This window comes from Morone saxatilis, unplaced genomic scaffold, assembly GCF_004916995.1.
Source record: "Morone saxatilis isolate NCDOM2014 unplaced genomic scaffold, NCSU_SB_2.0 Contig15, whole genome shotgun sequence".
Taxonomy (NCBI): Eukaryota; Metazoa; Chordata; class Actinopteri; family Moronidae; genus Morone; species Morone saxatilis.
In genome coordinates, this window is record NW_023339707.1 from 6,438,397 (window position 1) to 6,459,936 (window position 21,540).

The 21,540-nt window shown below is 40.7% G+C and overlaps 3 protein-coding genes across 3 annotated transcripts; all 3 read right to left on the minus strand.

Moving 5' to 3' along the window:
* Positions 1–305: 305 nt before the first annotated feature.
* ddost (dolichyl-diphosphooligosaccharide--protein glycosyltransferase subunit (non-catalytic)) lies at positions 306–5,096 on the minus strand. Its single transcript, XM_035656184.1, has 11 exons — positions 4,833–5,096; positions 3,849–3,959; positions 3,675–3,761; positions 3,468–3,571; positions 3,267–3,361; positions 2,900–2,993; positions 2,548–2,696; positions 1,706–1,853; positions 1,480–1,600; positions 1,246–1,352; positions 306–963 (listed from the first exon to the last, which is right to left on the minus strand). Exons 1-11 carry the CDS (start codon positions 5,065–5,067, stop codon positions 814–816), a joined length of 1,401 nt encoding a protein of 466 aa, XP_035512077.1. The 5' UTR covers positions 5,068–5,096; the 3' UTR covers positions 306–813.
* A 377-nt stretch (positions 5,097–5,473) lies between these two features.
* On the minus strand, positions 5,474–14,504 carry zbtb17 (zinc finger and BTB domain containing 17). The gene is made up of 15 exons (XM_035656604.1): positions 14,302–14,504; positions 12,869–13,137; positions 12,515–12,694; positions 11,835–12,161; positions 11,609–11,698; positions 11,009–11,292; positions 10,387–10,529; positions 9,980–10,280; positions 9,642–9,729; positions 8,848–8,964; positions 8,621–8,741; positions 8,256–8,386; positions 7,846–8,109; positions 7,608–7,685; positions 5,474–6,804 (listed from the first exon to the last, which is right to left on the minus strand). The coding sequence occupies exons 2-15, from the start codon at positions 13,071–13,073 to the stop codon at positions 6,380–6,382; spliced, it is 2,754 nt and encodes a 917-aa protein (XP_035512497.1). The 5' UTR covers positions 13,074–13,137; positions 14,302–14,504; the 3' UTR covers positions 5,474–6,379.
* A 933-nt stretch (positions 14,505–15,437) lies between these two features.
* On the minus strand, positions 15,438–18,197 carry hspb7 (heat shock protein family, member 7 (cardiovascular)). Its single transcript, XM_035656606.1, has 3 exons — positions 17,817–18,197; positions 16,234–16,358; positions 15,438–16,029 (listed from the first exon to the last, which is right to left on the minus strand). Exons 1-3 carry the CDS (start codon positions 17,986–17,988, stop codon positions 15,850–15,852), a joined length of 477 nt encoding a protein of 158 aa, XP_035512499.1. The 5' UTR covers positions 17,989–18,197; the 3' UTR covers positions 15,438–15,849.
* Between the last annotated feature and the right edge of the window lie 3,343 nt (positions 18,198–21,540).

A 21,540-nucleotide genomic window follows, 5' to 3' on the forward strand; every position in this document is an offset into this window, starting at 1 on the left:
AAAAATCTGCGTTTTGAATTAGTTCACTGTCCATTTCATTCAGTGACCGCAGGCACCAAGGCGAGTCACGTGGTGGAAGGTTGGACCTTTCACACACTGCAAGGTGGAGAAGAGTTATGGCAACTGGCCGGAAGTCACGTTGTGTCTATATCCAACTTTTTTCAATGTAGCTGCAAATTCAAATCGCCAAGTTTTTATTATGTGTTTGGCGAGAATGTCCATACCGAAAACGTTGTTCCCATCAGTGTACGTCGCTACAACCAAAAACTCCATGTCATAGGAAAGGATAGTAATTTACACAGAGATTGGAATGTCAATATTTTATTTTGTTGTTAAGATGACTCCAACTTTTTTGGAAACACATTAAGGTCTTACCAAATACATATGAACAGTTGGCATATTCAGTGCATGTAGTTATCACAATAACCTTTCCTGGTTGAGAAAATGTGGGTCAAATTTTCATATGGATTTCTTTCAAGGCGAGTGCTTTACTTAGGAGATACTTTTATGAAAAGTAAAGCAACTTTATACAAACGCTGACTGACTTCAGGTCATTAACAGGCCTTTGAGTGATTTCAGAGTACAAAAAACAAAACAAAAAAAACCCCTATCCATAGCGTTACAGTCAGTACCCCATTCTGTCCTCCAGACCCATGTTAGTTGAGTACCCCAATAACCAAACAGATACTGTATTTTTACAGAGGACTGCAGTCCAAGTCCCTGTGTGAAGATTCAAGACATTCAATTTCAGCTCTTCACACCGCAAGTTCAATTCTGTAATCTTGTTATCCCGTCCCCCGTTGTTTCTCTTTATTAGTCTGACTTCTCCTTCTCTTTCATGTGCAGGAAGACTATGCTGAAGACGAAGAGTCCTGCCATCATGGAGAAGACGCTGGCATAGTATGGGTAGGCTGAGGGGATGAAACGCTCATACTGAGTGTGCTGCAGGGGACGCACGGACACCTGTGATAAAGAAACAAAATGGTACAAGTTAGCCCACCATATATTAAAGCCTGGTTGTTAAATGAAAGTTAAATGCAAACGCAAGTGCAACCGGTTCCAAGACACAATACTCAGAAAGTAGACTTTTAAGTAATATGTGATGTGGTTACGAGATTGTCCTACTGGTACTAAATAAAGATGATCAATCTCTAGTATTTCTGTCCGTTTATTTGTCACTTGCATGGCGATCTGTACAACCACCATACCAGTGGTTTGAAGTGTCGTAAACCTAAGTTAACTTGCCTGAGTGGAGGAGTAGAGATGTGTGTATCCCAGTCGGTTGTAATCCACTTTAAACTGGAAGACCCCGTACACATCAGGCAGCTTGAACTGGATGCTGTATTTACCTCCTATTAGAAAGACAACACAGCATTTATAGTCGATGCAGTTTGTGGCTGCAAACCCCCCAATCACAGGGATGCAATACACTTAGCTTGTTAGCATGAATTAAAATGTTCTATAGCCACAGCAACATACCATTTTTCTTGAGATATGTCCTGACGAATGGATCGATCCTCACAAACTCAAGCTGAATATCATCTCCATCGAAGGGAACCCAGCGGCCCTCGGACAACATCTCAATGACGATGCTGTACTCCTGCGTGGGGAAGTTTTACACTCATTGAGATGTACGTATAAAGATACACAGAGCAGTCTTTAGGGTGTTAACTGTTCACATAAGCCACTGAAACTTTAGACTCACCACAAGGTCGGTGATCGTGTATGCTGCAGGGGGAGTGGTCTCTCCGACAGGATGGTGGGTAACAGCTCCCACCCTGAGGACTCCAGCCTCTTTGAACACCCAGCGAGACAGAGCCTCAGCCAGCTCCATGTTCCCCGTCTGCTCGTGCCTAAAAGACCACAACAAAATTTGATTTAGTCCAGTGAGTCGTCCATATCTGATGGTATATAGTTTGTTTTATTACATATTTTACAGTAGAACTGATCGATATTTTACTGTTTGTCAGTAAATCCTCTATACCAACCATGTTTGTCAGCAGTTGTTACAGCCTTATATACATGCTAGACGTACTAAAAGGAGTTTTTAACTGGTTATGAAACTCTAAATGTAATACTGATGCCTCTATATGACCTAGATAAACAAACAAGACCGTCAGCAGTAAGACTGGCTACGTTTATATAATTATTCGTAATGCCTGCCAACAGGTCGGAATCTCCTTCAAATCAATGAGGCACTACCGCTTTTGTCCACATGTGGCTGCCAAAATCAACAAAAATGATTAAGATGGTGTTTCTTATGAGGGCTTTGACTACACAAATTTTAAATGTTATACCTTAATACTTCTTCTAACACAATGTAAGACGAATTTCATATTTTAACATATTAACTTGATGAGTTGCACAAATATTATGTTCATTATAGCATTAAACGCAGTTGAGTAGTAACAGAACACCTGTTCACATGGCAAAAAAAACCTGATAATGACCAGAATGTCACTGATGACAGTTTTGATGTAGTAAGTGGAAGCTGTAATAGGATCCATGAGACAGAAAATGAGAGATGTGATGAACAGTGAAGACTACCTCTGGGAGCCAGGCGTGGCCTTCTGCACAGCGGAGTTAAAGAAGGCATCGCTGAAGAAGTCCAGGGAGCCGCTGAAAACTACTCTGGCGTTGTTTCTGGCCTGAAGGCCGGCGATCAGTAGGGTGTTTTTGCCAACAGCATGGGGGTACTGGAAAAGTAAAAGAAAAAATTTTAGTCAGAAACAAAGCTAATGATGTTAATACTGGGTAGTTTATTTCTAATCCAGAGAATATTAGGCTGTCCTAAGCAAGCTCAATATATATACACTTATACTATAGGGAAAACTTTCCTTACAATTAAACTTCTTTTTAATTAACAATCTGATGTATTTGTTAAGCTCAGTGGTCGTACCTGAGAGATGGGTCTGTCTGGGAAAAAGGAGTAGGAAGTGGAAGAACCGGTAAGGATGTCCAGAACAAGAGGGTTCTCTGGGTCTGCCACCATGCTGGAAGGGAGGGGGAGGAATGGCATGTTAGTCAAATCTATGATTTGCATTTGCACTGCAGTTAATCTTTGAACATTTCTATGCTGTTTCTTTATTCAGAAGTCTCTGCTACAGCCAAGCACAGTATTTAATCTAATATAGTAATTATTTCAAACTCGTAAACATGAGCAGTGAGTGAATGTCTTTTATGGAATAGCAACAATGTCAACATACTGAATGTTAGGGTGAGGAAGTGCAGTAAGACACTTTTAAACTGTGTTCAGTTGTGCTTACCCAACACCCTTGAACAAAACAGGTTTATTGGTGGGTTTGCCGACAATAGTTGGAGCTTTCAGCAGGTTCTCTGGATCAGCAACAATCATGGTGTGCTGGAGACAAGAATGATCACTTATAAATGACAACAGGGAGTGTCAGTCCTGATGACTGGATTTGTGAAACCGGATGTGCCTGCTTTATGAACAGAGCTCTGTTTACCTCTCCAGGGTCAGACACATCATAGTTGTGATGGTCAATGACAGCAGTCTTTTCCTCATCAAACTCTATGCCACACTCACTACCCAGCTCCCTCAGAGGGTCACCTGTGAGGGAGGAGAGTATTAATATAGACAATATTATAGTGTATATAAATATAGTATATAGGTTATATAATATCACAGCAAAAGCTTTTGCATATCAACTGACCAATATCTGAACTTGCAGCAACCAGGACATTGCCTCCGCCATCAATGAAGGATGTAATAGTCTCCACATTAATATTTCCTCCAAAGTCTGCAAATGACCAAAAAGAAATGATTTTTTTTGAACATTGTTCCAACAAGGCAAACACAATCAGATTTTGAAGAGTGTGAAATTTACCCTCAACTGATGGTGCGAAGATGATTAAATGGTCGTACAGGAACTGGCCGTATTTGATCAGAGATAGGGAGGGATCATCAGCAGTCTTGAATGAGATGTCAAAGCCACGATCTGAAAAGCAGAGATACATTATCCGCTGCACTCGTGACACACTTGTCATGCATTTCTGCAATAACTTAAACAGAGTGGCAATGCACTGCATTGCAGTTCCAAAGGATTGTGAACGTCCCTTATCATAACACCATTAAACCTTTATAAGCACTGATGTAATAGCTAATAAGATTGTAATACTAATGTCAGTTATTATCACAAGTGTGAAGTAGCACCACCATTATTACAAGTCATGTATTTTTTGTTGCACTAGTAATGTTATTAGATGACTTTATACAGTATAAATTCCTCTTATTATGACTGTTAAGCCTACAAATATTAAATTCTACAGCTCAAATGGGAAACTGGGCTTCCTGCACTACATTATGTACCTGCTGTTTCATTAATCCAGGCCCGGATAACATGTTGACATCCTGTTAACAACTGCATGTATACACAAATGAAGTTACTCTCATGTACCTCGACCAACTAACTTACATCGGGTATAAACTCATGTTAGCTTGAAGATGACTGCAAAATATAAATATTTTTAATTATTAACTATTTGGTGTACTAGAGGTATGCCGAAATAAATACTAGCCCTGTATCGATTCGATGCAGTGTAATATATCATTACAAAACGCGTACACTGCCATTATTTAGTTAGAAATACATTAAACTGCCAGAGACTTGAATGAAGTTTGGCGAGACACAGCGAACATAATAAAGCTAACGTTAGCCGCCTTGTGTGCTCCGTGAAGCACAGGTCTACCATCTTAACCCCAAAGGGCTCTTTATTCCCTTCAGAGAGCTCTGTGTAATACAAGGGGGTCTATAATGGCACAGAGCTGCTATGATGTTTGTAGACGAATAAAACACGAATCTCGAACTGACCTGCTAGACTGCGGAAGAAGATTGAATGGGTGTCTCTGATGTTCAGGTTGTCCAGCAGGACCAACGTTTTCCCGTCAGCCAAGGCGCAATGCAACATGGAAGCTAACGAAAGGAATAAAAGGACATTGTTGTCCAAAAGCCTGAACCTCCTTTGGGTCATCGTTCCGGTCCGTTTTTTGCACGATGATAAAGAACAGGGCCGGCTCGTCTGCACGACTCCTGTCAACGACGCCATTTTGCTGCAGAAGTCGACGTCAGCGTTAGCAGTCGAGTTAACTTTGACCCCGAGATCCAGCCAATCACAGAGAGGAACGCGTCGCACTGACTGCCACTCCGCCAATGGGACGAAAGCTTTATTATAAGACTGACAATCACGGAAGAACACAAGTCTAGAGCATGGATCTGACTGAAATCATCATTCCTACCATATTTATTGGATGATCATAACCAAGATCAATAACTCCACGACTTTATGATGAGTTCATTTGAAGGGCCTAAATGACTTATAACCTCGAAATGTTTGTTGTTTATCTTAAGAGAGGCACTATGGTTACAAATAATTTGTCTGGCTGAAAACAGCCTATTAAATGCTGCAACAAAAGTTATTATTCTATATGCACAGCACAACACAAGGCTGGTCAGACTGTGTGATGTATCTTTATTGATTAGATGGTGACTTCCAAAGAGGTTAAGCAGTGTTACTGATATTCAATAGGGCATCTTGTAAGGTGTTCATAACAGAAACAATAATGACGTAATACCATCAGTGACAGGTAAAGTGACCAATATGACCAGTTTACTGCAATACCAGGTGTGTACCAAGCTGTCTTGCCATCAGTGTGAAACTGAGAATTGTTCACCACTTTGTCATCACCACACATATTTCTTTTTATCTTTCATCAGAGGTATTAAGACTTTTTAGAGGAAACATAAACAATATATACAAATATACATGCACAGCATTTACAATGTTCGCCACTACATGAATGCATGACATCCCACTTCTGTAAAAAGGAGGTGATAATTACCCCAATTAAATCTTTAATAGCCCCACAAGTTCATGTGGTTAATCTCTGTATAATGTGCTTTTCATGAAAATACTTCAACTAAGTACAATAAAATATTCTGACTATTTAAGGAAAATGTACATATCTCATCAGAGTGAAATGGAAAAATAACACGAAGCTATATTAGGTAAGACAGAATCGTGATCTACATGTTTTTATACAAAGGACAATGCATGTTCCTGCATTTTAGTCTAAAAATAATCAAACTATACAAAGTAGTATAACCATCTGAAAGAATTCTCAACAATATTTACCAAATCCCTGGATATCACCTCGCTTTCAGGAACTAGGACTGGCAAAAACATGATTTCTGACCATAGAACATAAAGTTGTTTAAAAAGTCTTGTATGCTATGAATCCAGTTAACATCATGACATGTGAAACTGAGGCCTCATCGACTCACTCCATTTCTTGTATTTCCTTCTCCTGTATAAATTAGATTTCGGTTACAAGCAATATTTCACACACAAATGTGCCCCGCTACGCCTGAGTCTCACATTCCATCTGCTCTTCTTTTTCCTCCTGTACCTCTGCTGCAGCTTCATCTTTCCCCTCTGCATTGGTTTCCATCTCTCCATCCTCCCTCTCTTCCTCATGAATCACCCCTCCTGACCCTTCTTGTTCTTGTGTCTCCTCCACCATTCCTCCTTCTGCCTCTCCCTCTTCATCCTGGGCACGGAAGATCAGCTCTCCTTCCTGGATGACCTGTTCGGCTGTGGGTTGCCATGTTGTGGCAGAATCTCCCTCGGTGGCGGTGGCTGTGGTGTACTGGTAGAAGTCAGAATCTGCCTGAAACATGACCAAGGCCTGAGCTGTGTGTATGCGTACGTGCTGGGCTAGGGAGCTGGCGTCCAAGAATTTATCACCACACGAGTCACAAGCGTACAAGATCTGGGTGTTGGGGTCTGGGAACAGAAGAAGAGTTGAAAAACAAGGTTAGCCATTCACATTTCTCATAGTGTTACCTTTAGAGGTACAGCCTCTGTGTCTTAGAATGAAACTAAACAGCAGCATTTGACAACATTAAGCAAGTTATGACAGCAACACAATTATCTAACCAATTTACCTTTCAGATTTATTCAGCAATAAAAAGTATAAAAACAGTATAAAGTAAAGTAGTATAGTACAAAAAAAGAGTTTTCTCCATATATTAGCCAATTTCCACCTTTAAAGTCCTTAAAATGCTCAGATAAAATTTAAATTTCCATTTCACCATTACAACTCACTGACAACTGGACCAACATTTTTTTTTCAACATCCTAACACTTATATATATATATATTTTGTTTTTTAAATCAAGCTTATTATACTGTTGTAATGCAGTTTCAAATCTACACAAATATTACTTAAAGCCCCTTCAAGAAACTTTTATTTTGTTCTGATTCTGTCAGCCTTTGTGGACCAAAGTGATAGTGTTTCTACCGCTTGTTTTAATGACTCAAGGGGAATCTGAGTAAATACAACTTGGTGAAAGGCATTAGTATAACGATATAGAAATGTCCACTCTTTTTGCTGATGGTCTTGTATCGGTCAGTATTAATTAAATATAATTGATAATAACAAATATGATTATAAATTATCTGTATCCCAACCTGTGTCTGATATCCTGTTAAGTCTGATGTGCTGCTCCTGACCCCATTGTTTCTATGGTTTTCTAATGCTATATTGTTTACGTTTATATGCTATAGTGACTTCCTTGCTGTCTTACCTGCTTCTTGCACTTTCTCTACTGCTTTGGTGATTTCAGCTTTCAAAGCCTCTGTCTCATCTGCAGCCACTGGAACAACTGTAAACAGACACAGAACACAAAGTAAACAAACACTGTCTAAGCCCTTTAATCCTTCATGCTTCTTTCATTATCTGCACAAGTTCAGGGTACTATCTGTAGCAGGACATTGACATTTCCCCTCAGATCACTGAACTCGGCCTTGAAGATTCTGTCTGACCTGTCAGCTGAGCTACAGCGCTGGCTGCCAGGGCCTCGGTTGCCAGGGTGACGATGTCCTCTGTGGTGACAGTAACTATGTTGATCTCGCTGTCGGATGTGGATGCCCCTGTGCACCCATCAACCCCATCGTCTGTGCTGCCGCCGGCTACCACCAGTCGCTTCATGCCGGCCTTGCCCTGGTGGACGGTCTTGACGTGGGAGCGCAGATTATCCACCCGGTTGAACCCACGGCCGCATTTATCGCACAGGAAAGGTTTCTCCCCTGAGAGAGCAGGGCGGACAGAAGGAGAGAAGAATGGCTGAAAGCAGTGGATGTAGAGGAATAGTATCAGAGACTTAAAGGCTGTCTACCTATTTCCTCCATTAACGTGAAGTCAGATAATTATTTAATAACAATTTTGACCATACCTGTGTGAATGATAATGTGCTTCGACAGGTCTCCTACATTAACAAATGCCTTGTTGCACATCTGACACTTGTGTGGCCGGACATTGTCATGATGCCGAATGTGATTGGCCAGTTGACTCGACTGCACAAACCTGTCCAGAGAGACAGACACAAGATACATCTTTCACCTGGCTTACACACATTCACCCAGCATTGCATTTAAATGGTCAATTCAAAAATATTACAAAAGATTTTTTTTCTCTCACATTAATGTTAGTATATTACTTTTTGATGATAGACTAAACAAAATACCTGCTAAGCCATATATGTGACCTCAGTGGGAAAATGAGCCTTCTGTTACAGCATGGACTTATCTGCTTGCTTACCTTTTGCCACAGCGATCACACACGTAAGGCTTTTCTCCAGTGTGCTGACGGACGTGAGCGATAAGTGAGCTAGCCTGGGTAAAGGCTTTCCCGCAGATAACACAGACACAGGGCTTCTCTCCTGTAAAACATGAATTACAGTCTCACCATGGTGGGATGTAGATGATATACTGAATCATGTATGTTGCCTTCACATCCCATAGTCCATCTGAATGTCATGGGAGTACCTGTGTGAATGCGTTCGTGCCGCTGAAGAGCTCCGGGGTCACTGAAAGCTCTCTGGCAGTGCATACAGATGTACGGTTTCTCCCCACTGTGAACCCGCAGGTGTCTCTTTAGATTTCCTAAAAAGCAGATACCGTCACATAAAGGTTAGGCTAAATGCCTCAAAGCAAAGACACCACTGCAGAAGTTCTTTAGTCCTTTAGATAACATGCAGACAAACTGAAAGCAGGTCAAATTGTGTTTGCTCCAGATAAAATGGTTTAAAAAAATCTGACTAATGGGTGCCACTGAATACTTTATGGCATTCTTCTGAAAGGTTGAAATAACATTTAAATGTCTGAAAAGGTGGGTATCGGGAGATGATTATAAATGCTCAGTAAATGCTACGTCATGTCAGTGACCTCCCTTGCAGATCCCTCCACACCACAAAATCTCACATTTCAGTTATCAGGCTCACGTACAACAGGGCGTTTGTATGACAAGTTAACTGTCGCTCTGTGTATTCACTGTGTATTCACACCACTGGTAGCGCCTCACTAACTTTAACTGAAATCATGTGACAACAGTAGGGTGGCAACTAACGATTATTTTCATCATCAATTCACAGTCATAAAGGTCCCAAAGCTAAACACATACTATTTACAATCATAAAAAAGGAGAAAAGTGGGAATCGTCACATTTGAGAGAGTTTGGGGAGAATTTCAATTTGTTGAGAAATCTGTTTCAGTAAAAACTTCAACCATCAAAAATAAGTTAAACATATAAATATAAACATAACGTCATACTATGTTCTTACCTGAAGTAGTAAACTGTTTGCCACATTCCTTGCACTTAAGAGGTCCGTCAGTGATGTGGATTTTTAGGTGAGCCTTAAGATTTCCCACCTAAAGAAAAAAATCAGATAACGAGTTAACACATTTCATATAATACTGGCAATTAAATGTTAATGTTGCAACTCTACAATTAAAGATATTATAACGTTTGTCTGAAAATCTGCAATCAAGCATTATGTTTGTAGTACAGTTGCCTATTTTTGGGTATAATATATAATATGGTTTAATATTAAAATATTGTTAAAAATATTATGGCTTCTGTTTTTCCAGAGAAGCAAAACCTTCCAGAACATGTTATTACCTGGTTAAAGCGTTTGTCGCAGTGTGGACACTTGTTGCCCTTTTCCGTGTCGTGCGTCTCCAGATGTCGCATCTTGGCGGTGGGGTCAGAGAAGGCCTTCTCACAGAAGTCGCAGTGGTACGGCTTCTCGCCGCTGTGTACCAGCTGGTGGCGCTTCAGGTTACCAGATGTGGTGAAGAGCTTGCCGCACACTTCGCAGCTGTACCGCGCCTCGCCTGTGTGGCGTTTGCGGTGCAGGTTGAGCAGGCTGATCTGGCGGTAGCTCTTTCCACAGGTCGTGCAGCAGAATGGCTTCAGAGGGCTAATGGGCAATGAGAGCTCAATTTAATTTCATACAAACTTGGCAGAGCTCAGTAGGCATGTGTGGGTAAAACATAGTGCAGGTAAACTAAATGTGAGTAATTCACCTGTGGGTTTTCTCGTGGGCTTTACAGGCTGCCGGGTCAGAGAAAGCCTTGTTGCAGTCCCGACAGCTGAACGGCTTCTCTCCTGTGTGAATACGCATGTGTCTCTTGAAATTACCAGTGTGGGTAAATTTCTTCCCACAGTCCTGGAAAGAAGAAAAACATGTTCTGAAGAGTGAGCTGGCGGAAAAATCCATCTATTTAATGAGACAGGTGTGTAGGAGTGGCAAATAAATATTATATTGCAAATTAGACATTGAGCTGGAGCTTATTTTTGCAACTTGTGACGAGTGAGCTGACTGTTTATTGCATAGATTCGTGTGCGGCTGTAACCAACATTTGCACAAAACTCCCTACGTCACCAACATTTGCAAAAAAGCTCTTACCATCATCAACATTTCCATGTTTTATGCAGATTCATTATCTTTATTGCCTCTACAGAATGCATTAGGTTAAAGAGCTCAGTGTTCCTGGGGCTTTCTGTTCCAGTGATGAGCAGTGCTAGTCCACAGTTTGTAACAAAAAGTTGATATGCACAAGTTAAAAACAGCATTACGTCTGACAAAAATGGAAGCACAAAAGTTACTTTATTCCTCCCTCCTGCACCCAGACGGATATTTCTCACCTCACATTCATGTGTGACAGAGCTGTAAGGCTTCGACTCGGATCGGCTGCTCATAGATGCGGACTGAGTTTGCCTGCCCTCTCCCTCGCTGCTCGAATCAACTCCATCCCCTTGGTCGCTAACCTCGTCGTCTTCCTCACCAGCCCCCTCTTCATCATCATCAGCAGTTTCCCCATCACCGGTCTCCTCTGGGTCTTCCTCCTGTTCTCCGGCCACTTCTGCCGGCTCCGCCAACTTCTTCCCAGTTTTTGTCCTTGATGTGCCTTCATCCTCTGAGTCATTGTCTACGAGGGTGACAACACAGAACTGTTGAAATTCACATACTGTCTGGAGTCTGACAATGGCTATTATAATATAATATAAAATACATCATATATAAGAAGTCTCTGCAGTTTCAGAAAGACACTTAAAACTGTAAGCCTGTAACTGATACCTGGAATATAGTGTAGAATAATTATACAATAGAATAATTACTAGACAATTTTTGCTGTCTGTAATATGTTTCTGTATGACAATACAAATTCCACAACCAGTGCAAAGCTTAGAGAAGGGCTGTCATGTGGGTTGATGCAGCAGAGTAAACCAGCACAACCTGCTCACCAGGTGGGAAGTTTCGTCGAGGAGGTTTCCTGATTCTTCTCCCCCGAGAGCTCATGTAGGATGAGCGGCCAGCAGATTTCAACTGTGATTCTGAAAACAAAAGAGAAAGTATTTCTTAGTTTATTGGACAAATAGAAAGATCAACACTTGTTACACACACTGTAATGCAACATGTGGACCTTCAACAGGTGAAAAAGGGACAGACATTCTATAACTATGTACTTACTGGGCGTGTAGTCAGTGTCAGAGGGGTCGTCCTGAAATCCAGGAGCATCTTGCACAAAACTTTCTTCTTCCTTTTTTACAGATGTCTTCTTTTGAGCAGAAACAGGGGAGGTTTTGGGGGGTCGTCCTCGGCTGGTTCTGGCAGGGCTGAGCTGAGAAACGGCCTGTTGTGTTTCAGTAGAGATGTCTTCTTTTAAGTTTTCCTGATTTTGTGTGGGCTCTTTGTCCTCTATGGGGGTGCTAGGAGGAATTTCCTCGGCTTTTGTGGCCACTTCTGCCAGGTCACTCTCCAGTTCCTCTCTCTGCTCTACTCCACCTGGTTTTTCTTCTGGTTTATTCAAAGATTAGATGGAAATGTTTCCTTAATATAATTATCATTATTATTATTATTAATTATATTATAATATAATAAGAATATGGTGGACAATTATTGGATATAAGGCTCCATGTGTCATACTTGGGATGCAGGGATGCAATGTAGAATTTAATTAAATTGTAGGTTAACAGTTTATCATAAACAGCAGTAAGTAACCATAGTAGTAGTAGTGATCAAATTTGCACAAAATGTCAAATTCATAAAATAGTATCATAATCATCATAACAGAGAAAGACTTTACCAGATTAAAATTTCAATAAACTGTAAATATCAGTGCAATACAACAAAAGTCTGACTGGACTCACCAACAGCAAAATCCAGTGTTATGAGGGACGGAGCTGGGTTTGCTATTGACTGGTATGCAGAGCAGGCATTTACAATTTCTTGCATCTGTAGAAAGTTAGCAACAGCAAGCACGTCTTCTACATTCTGTGGACTTAAACTCAGCTTGGCGGTGTACATAAACTCTAGGACCTGACCCAAACCTGAAACGATAATCAACAATACAACAGGTCTGGTTATACAGCACATCTACTGTTATTAAAGTAAGGCATTGTGATGGTATGCAAAGTCAGAGCAGTTGAAGATGACAAAAATCAATGAAATCCATAATGTGAAAGTATGCAGAAACATGTGTCCACAGTCTGACAGGAACCCACCTGCTGCATTGCTGATGTCCAGATGCACCACATCTTTCTGGTCCAGGAAGAGAGTGCGGAAGTAGACGCTGCAGGCCGCCAGGACAGCTTTGTGGGCCTTGAAGTCCACCCCGTCCACAACAAAGGTGCAGTCACACAGCAGGCCCTGCTTGCGCTGGCGGTTAAGCTGTTCCAGGACCTTCCCACTGTGCCATGGGAACTCCATCGTCCGGAAGGCTTGAGGATGGTGGGAGAGACTGGTAGGCAGGCACAGGCTCTGTTGTGGACCGCTGGCAAGCATAAAGTCACATGTGTAACATTAGGGTCATTGGCCTTTTATTAATCAATGGCAATCAATCAGTGTTGTTCACCTCTGATATGACTGTCTCCCCTCCCTGAGCAGTAAAGCAATCTATTTTTATCAGTAATTCAGACGACTAAAGCTCATTCCAGCGTGTGAGATGAAAGATGTTAAACAAAACAGGCCATCAGTGGAAAAATAGTAGTATCAGCACTAAAGTATTATATTATATAATATTATATAAATAAAGTTACACAGTATTAATACTGTAGCTAGGAACTTTTATGAATGGATTTATATTATTTGATCCTTTTTCATCAATGTAATAAATTACTATCGTTATTAGCCAAAAAATAGCACATTGGCTTGAAAGAAGCTCAAAAACGACAGTAGCCCCATTCTCATTATTCACATTTCAAACTGCCACATGGACCTACTGTAATATGACCAAAAATGTTTAGCAAAACAGTGCAACTTCATCCTGTAATTCACTCATATTTACATGTAATGAACAGTCTGTTCCATCTGGGTTTGAATCCACCACTAAGGTTAGATCAATGGGTTGTATCAATACACTTTACAATGCAACAATTACATTTGTACTGAGGTTATGTCTTGCTTTGTGTTAATATAAAAGTATGCCAAGTTACTTTATTTCTCTTGTAGAAAGTGTGTCTGGTTTGTGCTGTACCAGCCAGAACTGTCTGTACCTGAGACTTTAAACCCAAAGTGTTCAAACAATGAAAAAACAATCACTCAAAAATACAGGTGAGCTAGCTTTTATAAAGCTGCGTAAACCACGAATGGCGAAATTCAAAAGAATGACGCCACAATTTAGCTTCAACTGATAACTAGACACAAAATATCGGGATCTTAAACATCAGTAAATTCATTTTGTGACTGGAAATTTAGCTAGCTTCTATAAAAGTTTTGACAGCCTGGTTTGACGGTGCAATACATCGATTACAATTCCTCCATCCTTGCAGCTTTGTTATCAGGGATTAATTTAGCGTGCCTTGACATGCATGTAGCGAAGGAGCAAGATGGCGGAGCGACGAGTCGGGCCTGTCTTCATCCTTGTTGTTTTCACAGCAAGCTCGCTCTCTTCGCTTCGTGCAAGCGCCATTTTAATAGAAACTAACTTCTAAATTACCTTCGTGTTATCGTTTCTTCACTCCGGCTTCAAACCGCTGGACCAGGCGGTGTTCCGGAGTGTTTGACTCTCTTAAGATAAACAGACCCAATCGAGTTTTTCGGTGATCGATCTTGCCCCGCTAACTCCATCCACCACCATCTTCCTCTCTCTGATCGATTGATAGGGACCGGCCGGATGTGTCACTGGAGCATGCGCAGTGCGAAGACGCGCTGTGCTGATGATGACCGCGTGGTGGCGCCACAGACTCAATGGCTCTGGCTCGAGCTGTGTGATGAACTGTTGATAATAAAGTTGTTGTAGGGGACACACGGCAACACGTAGGATGTTCATAAACTGAGTTACACATACAGTTTATTATGTAGTATATTATGTTATTGTGTGCTATACTAGTGGGTTTCAAACCCAGGGAGCACATGGGCAAGCCAAAACCTAAAGTCACACTTGTATTCATATCAGTGCAAAACAGCCTCTAGCATCATTCTTACCATTCTGTTAACATTTATTTTATTTACTAATGCTCAATATAAAATTTGACAAATAACTGTCATTCATGAAATATTTATTGACAAAATATTCTAAACATTTATTTGAAACTTTGTAAAATTGCATCAAAGCAACAACACAACCACTTAAACCAGCAGGAATGAGGTAATGTAATTACAAAGTGCGTGCAAAGTAGGCCACTGATATAGTAAATTTAAAATGAATTCATAATCATAACTTTTTGTATAGTTGTATATTGCACATAGTATGGTTGTCATGATATCCCACAGCACACCTGCTTGTCTCATGGCACACCGTTTGGGAACCACTGTGCTATACAGTACTGATTAAGTTAGGTCCATGTATATTTGAAGAATAATAATTAAGTAATAATAATTACTTAATGCTTCTGTGTTTTTTATTGATTTTGAGAGTAGTTTGTCTTATAGCATTCACTATTATTATTGTATTGGTGGTGCAATGGTGTCAAGTCAGTCATACTTTAAAAATGGGTTATAAATTCATCATCATGTTAAATAAAGACAGTAATACATGTAAAAACTGCTAAAACCAGCTCTCTTCCCAAACCTCTGGCCCATACAATACAATTGATCATGCCATACATCCATAAAAAGGCTAAGACACTGACATATGTTTATTGTCAAAGCAGGATAATTTTATTCACACAAATAATAATAATATACAATAAATTATTATTAACGTGGCAAAGGTTTTTAGAACTGTGTTCGAAGAAAGGAGTGAAGTAGTGAACTGATCAGTTAATTTCTGTGTCTTTGTCCAAATGCTGTACATGTCCAAGCCCCTGTGTCTCAATATGTTATGTGCAGGTATGACCTATTGCTGCTGGTGAAATAACTGAATATAGCTAAATGAGCAGCAACAGGCCTTGTTGTAGTCATGGGAGGACGTGGCATGTTTTATAGAGCACAGTGCCAACTCTGTGATTAAAGTAGAATGGTTTCAGTGAAGGCAGGAAATAGAGGACGCAGCATAAAAATGCAAAAAGGTGAGAGGTTTTGTGATGAGGAAGTGGGTCTCTCTCTAGATCTTGATCTCGGTGCGGAAGGTCTGTACCAGCTCGTGTTTGGCCGGGTGCCGCCGTGCTTTGACTGTTAGGGTCCCCTCGGCACCCAGTGATGATGTCACTGATGTGGGGTCCACATCCTCAGGTAGCTGGCACTTGTGTGTGAAAGTGTTCATCACTGAACCATCCTGGGCCAACTGTCCAAGACAAGATAAGACAAGACAGAACAATAGTGAATTTAATTTACTGGGACTGAAGATACATGCTGTGATAAGTGATTGGTCTGGTCACATTTAGACAACTACTGCAACCTGCCAAGATTTCAGTCTCAAGGTCCTAACATTGTTTTAGGACCTCCGAGACTCATATTACCATTCCAAATCAGAAAGAAGGCCGCCCACCTTTTCTGCATGAACTTCAATCTGGTTGTTGGATGTGGTGACGATGACATCCTCAGGGGAGAAGTCTCGCACGTCAACCGTGAATTGGTACGAATCCCCAAGGGCCTTGATATTTCCAGCTCCACCTAAACCCACAGAAAAATGAGGAACGATGTTAGATCACAGGGGGAAACAGGAATAGGCTACGTCTATATTTCTTTCTCTGCCAATTCATTTTCACTGAATTTTCATTTAAGCTACTCCCTAAAGAGGGTAAACTCACATCTCTCTGGTCTGATAATTGCAGACTGGTGATAATTACAATACCAGCAGGTGGTGTTTTTTTAATTTTTTAATTTATTCTTTAACTGAAAAATTCAAAATGATGACCCATCATTAGAATTGGCTACAAATTTAGCAAGGAAGGAACAATGGATAAGTTTAGGCCTTTTTCACAGGTTTGAGAGGCAGAAAAAACAAAACAATGAGTTCCAATAGGCTAAAAGCGCCGTATAGCTGAGGGGAACAGTGATAATTCTCTGTGGGTTTGTCACTATGAAGAACACCTTTTGCATTACAGACTATCATCTGATTCTTTGTTAATATAAAAAATACTTATTAACACAGCTTTAATTAGCTGTATGGAAAAACAGGTTCATGGCAGCAGCAAACAGTAACAGGATACAGTAGAGAAACATAATGGTCATGCAGTCTGATCCACTGGCCAGTCATCCCCAGTCACACACGTCACCAGGATGGAAATGCGTGTGATATTAGTTCTGACTTAATACATAATGCAGCTTCGTTTGATCGTGTGACATCACTCCAACTGTGTGTGTATGTATTTTGTGTGTACACCGGTCACCGGGTAACCATCTGGTCATTCCTTATGCAGGCGTCATTCCGGATACTCAGTGTGTGAAGTCACACTGCTGGCAGACTGTCCAGCATTCCCCAGCTTGTATGCGTGCGTGCATGTGTGTGGCTTGCTTTCCCATTAGCTGCACCCACCCTCAGGCTCCTGCGTTGCGCCTATAGCATACCAACCAAAACAATTGTGCTCTGCCCCAGGCACATGGACCACATGGATTGTGAGTCCAGTTAAAGTTCAGAAGACATTCACAAGTCTGTGTGCACCAGCAGTGAACCGATACAGAACAGTTCACACTGGCTTCACACATTACTGAGCAGGAAGATGAAGCAGGCGCTATAAAGTGAAATGTCTCCTGACCTTATTGTGTATTTTGAACACACAAATGCCTGAAAAACCTAAAAGAGGAAGCCAAACAGTGTCTCAATTTCTACAAAAATACAGTTTGTTCTATTGTGTATATCTGTTTTTTCCCTCACCATGGCTACTATCTCGCTTAGAAACACATTTGTCCACACACATCAACCACACCAGAGTCCTTTTGAACTTCTGCCTGTTGTCTCCCTCCTCTGAACTCAGACATGTTTTATTACCACTTTATGGACAAAACACCACACTTTAAACAAATCCTCCGAAGCACAGACATAAATCTACTTTACAGTCAAAACTGTCACACCAAGCTGCCTTTATATACAAAATGACATACAGAGAATTGAAATTGCTTCCAACTTACTGGAAAACCCTAAGGCATCACTCCCAGGCCTCATAAAGGAGCCAAAGTCCTCAGTGAACAGTCCCCGGCTCTTCTCCATGTATGGGTTACTAGAGGATGAGGACGAGGACGAGGATGAAGTCTGGTGGAAACTGCGCTCCGATCGATAGGCAGAGGAGTTGGTCACACTCATGGATGGCTGAGAGTGCTGGATAAGGCAAAGGAGGAGAGTAAAGGGAGGGAATAGGGAGGCGGAGAGAGTTCACTCCTCTTGTGGCTGGTCTGGGAGTCTTCCAGAGGCTTAAATGCAAAAAATAATACACGGTCTTCCTTTCTTTCCTTTTCTTTCTATCTGCTTCCTTCTTGTTTGTGTTAGGTAAGATCACTTATTTTCCCACTCTCCTGCAGCCCTTATATAGTGTATGGTCCCCAGCGTGGTTGGGCGGTGTGCACGTGTGTCACAGCTCATTGGGAAAGGGTAATAGTGTTCTATATTTATCAAGAGACGCACAGAGCGATGGAGAGAAGGGGCTGTGGTTGGAAAAGTTCTGGGCATTGAAGGCCCAGAGGTTAAGAGCAGGAGGGAGAGCGGGATTTGATAGAGAGCGGTAGAGAAAGAGCAGGGGGCGAGGGGGGCAACAGTTGTCATTTCAGACACACTATCCCTGAAATAGCTTTGCTCCCTCTTTAATTATCCCTGCACTCCATTGCTCCATCTGTCTGCTTTATTCTGCTTTTTTAATATTCAGTGTCATGCCTTTGTCCTGAAATTGGATCCTCACATGGTTCTGCCATTAAATGACATAGTAGCCAGTGTTTTCACAGCAAAGTTTTGTCTCATTAGAAAGATTTCTGCCCCATTTTCAACTGAAGTCCCACTTCAAGTTATCTATTTATTAAATGAATATACACACGACACCAAATGATTGTTTTGGTTGCTGTTTTCTCCCACTGTGCTTGATGGAGTGAGGAACGTGAGGCGAAAAGTGAAAAAAGGGGCCATGCCTGTTATCAGAAGATAAGTTGAGAGCAAAACAAAGATGGAAAGAATGCGCTTGAAAACAAAGCCGTCAGTGGGAGCAAGGGACTTAGTAGTGGCATTGCTTTGTGGCTATTAATATCTACATGGAGAGCACAGCCTATCATGATTAGAAAACACTGACTGCTCTCCTCTCTAGTCAGTGCCGCTGACAGCTAATCCATTAAAATCCATTTATGGGCCCACTGACATTACGTATTATCTTTTCAAATGGTTGCCTATAATGACATGTATATGACGCATACAACACATCACTTTTGATTTATCAACTGACCCCACATTCTCAGCCCCGAACATCAAATATCTGCAATCACAGGCATCCTGAAATTGAAATTCAAGGCAGAAATGAAACACACAAAGGTTGCCGTCTTTTGTTTTGCTGCCTTGTTGGAAAGGTTACCTAGCATTACAAATGACATGACAGTGATATGTGCTTCCAGTCTTATCAGTATAGGGCTCAGAGCCTCCTACTGGAGGTCTAAATCCAGCCCAGCAACTCACAAACCTCCCTGCCAGAGAGCACAAGGAGTCTCCTCCCCTCCCCAGTAACAGCAGTAATACTGAGTTCATTCTATTCAAATTGACTAGACAGTGTTTTGCACCTCTGATGGAGCTGTCATGGTGACCAAAGATAGTGGTGGTCTGAAAATGTCAATGATGTTATTTATTTATTTTTATTGATCTCTCAATCATTTTTGGGGGGCATTTCATAACACAAGAAAGACAAACTGTTCTCAGCTGGTATCAATTTTCAAAAAGCTGAAAACATTTCATAGGACTTTTTTTTTATACTCTTCAGGCTTTTCCAATAAAAAGAATGGGGTCCATTACTCTTTAGTTGAACTTCTTTCAACCCATGAACATCCTGTGACAAGGGATCAGATAAGATTCCCCAAATCTACCAGCTCTGCCTGACCAGGCTGCTATTCTGGAGGAATTATTGGGTGAGAATGAAAGAAGGGTGTGTGCAGGGAAGCTCCAGTGGGGGAAGTATAAGCTGTGCACCGATGGGTGAGATGACAACAGTTGGACAAAGATGAGACGGTGTCAGATAGAGTAGTGATAGGAAGGACACACTGAGATAACGGAGAGATGAATAAACAGAGAAAAAGGATGGAGAATGGTTGGAAAACACAGTAACAACAGCCAACAGGGATGTTTGTTGCATTCACCTGGAAACCATTTCCAAGACTAATCAGCAAAGAAAGAACAGGACTGTCACAGTCTGCATTAAAGGTGTTTTATTTATTTTTTAAAGGAGAATTATTATAATTATTATTATATAATAATTACAATATAATTTATGTTGTTGAAATTATTACTTTTCATGCATCTATACACGTCTGTAATTGCTAATTAATTAATATCATGAATAATCTGGTGCAAGTTTAAATAAGTGATTATCCAAAGGGTGCCTTTTAAGAACATTTGAAGGAGTTGAATAATTGTTCATATCCTCACACTTTACATAAGAACAGGGGTGATGAACGTGGCAGAATATACACAGTTCTCTCTTAATTTCTCTGTGGGTTTCATTTTTGTTGGTTGTTAGGATGCGAAAGAGGTGTATGTGTGTGTGTGTGCGTGTGTGTGTCCTGGAAAGCTGAAAAGCTGGAAAGCTCAACGGATCATAGCAACTTCACAACTTCAAAGAAAAGATTGATCTTATTTCCAGCTTGACACCTTGAGTCATTCAGTAAGGTCAAAGTGAGTGTAGATACATGAACAATGTTTAAAAATCAGGATAAATAATGTTTATCCTGCAATTAAGTTAAGTATTAAAGAAATACTAAGATAAGATGAAATATTGCTAATAATAACTTCAGGGAGCAGGCCAGGAACACGGGATTATTATAAACAAGAATGACAACAGAGTGGGAGGAAGAAATGTAATAGAGTCGATCTGATCCACCTGTCAGTAATCTCACCACTGACATTGAGTCACCTCTACATGTGTGTGTTTGTATGTGCATTCCTATCTGCCTACATAGACCAACAATGAAACACACACACACACACCTCCTGTGGTTGGCTCATGTGTGCCTCAGCTGTTACATAATGTTGCAGACAGAAGGACCAATCCCATAGTAATAGACTGTGGCGGAGCTGGAAGGTCATAAGTAGATGGTCAGTTTTGTAATTAAATGTCGTTTTACAGATATTCTTGAATAACAAATGCACTAAGACCAGGGTCTCTATTCACTCACTGACCTTCATATGGAAATCATTCTCTATAAAAAGCTGCGCAACGTTTGAAAAACCTTAAAAAATGTACCAACATAATTTGATTTAAATGCATTTGTTATTCTACCTTAAATTAATATTGAAACACAATACAGGATGTGCATTTATTGTAGTGAGTAAAGTGCTTTATTTCACTTTCTGTAAAAACTATGCAACTGTTCTTTAATCCAATAACAGACAAGCCACGCAAATGGATACCAATTGTATCACATTCATTTCAGTGTCTAAAAAAAAAAGACTGCTTTTTTATCTTTGCTATTAGTCTAATCATTTAACCATTATGTGGGGGAAAATGTGTCTTAAAATATTTCCTTTAAAGCTGCATCAATTCATGTTTTATGGTCACTTGGAGGCAGAACAAGCTGAAAACCTTAATTTGTCATATTATCACCTTATAAAGTTGCATATAATTGCCTATTTACATTCAGCAAATGGGAAGCAACATTAGCATTCATATGGAGT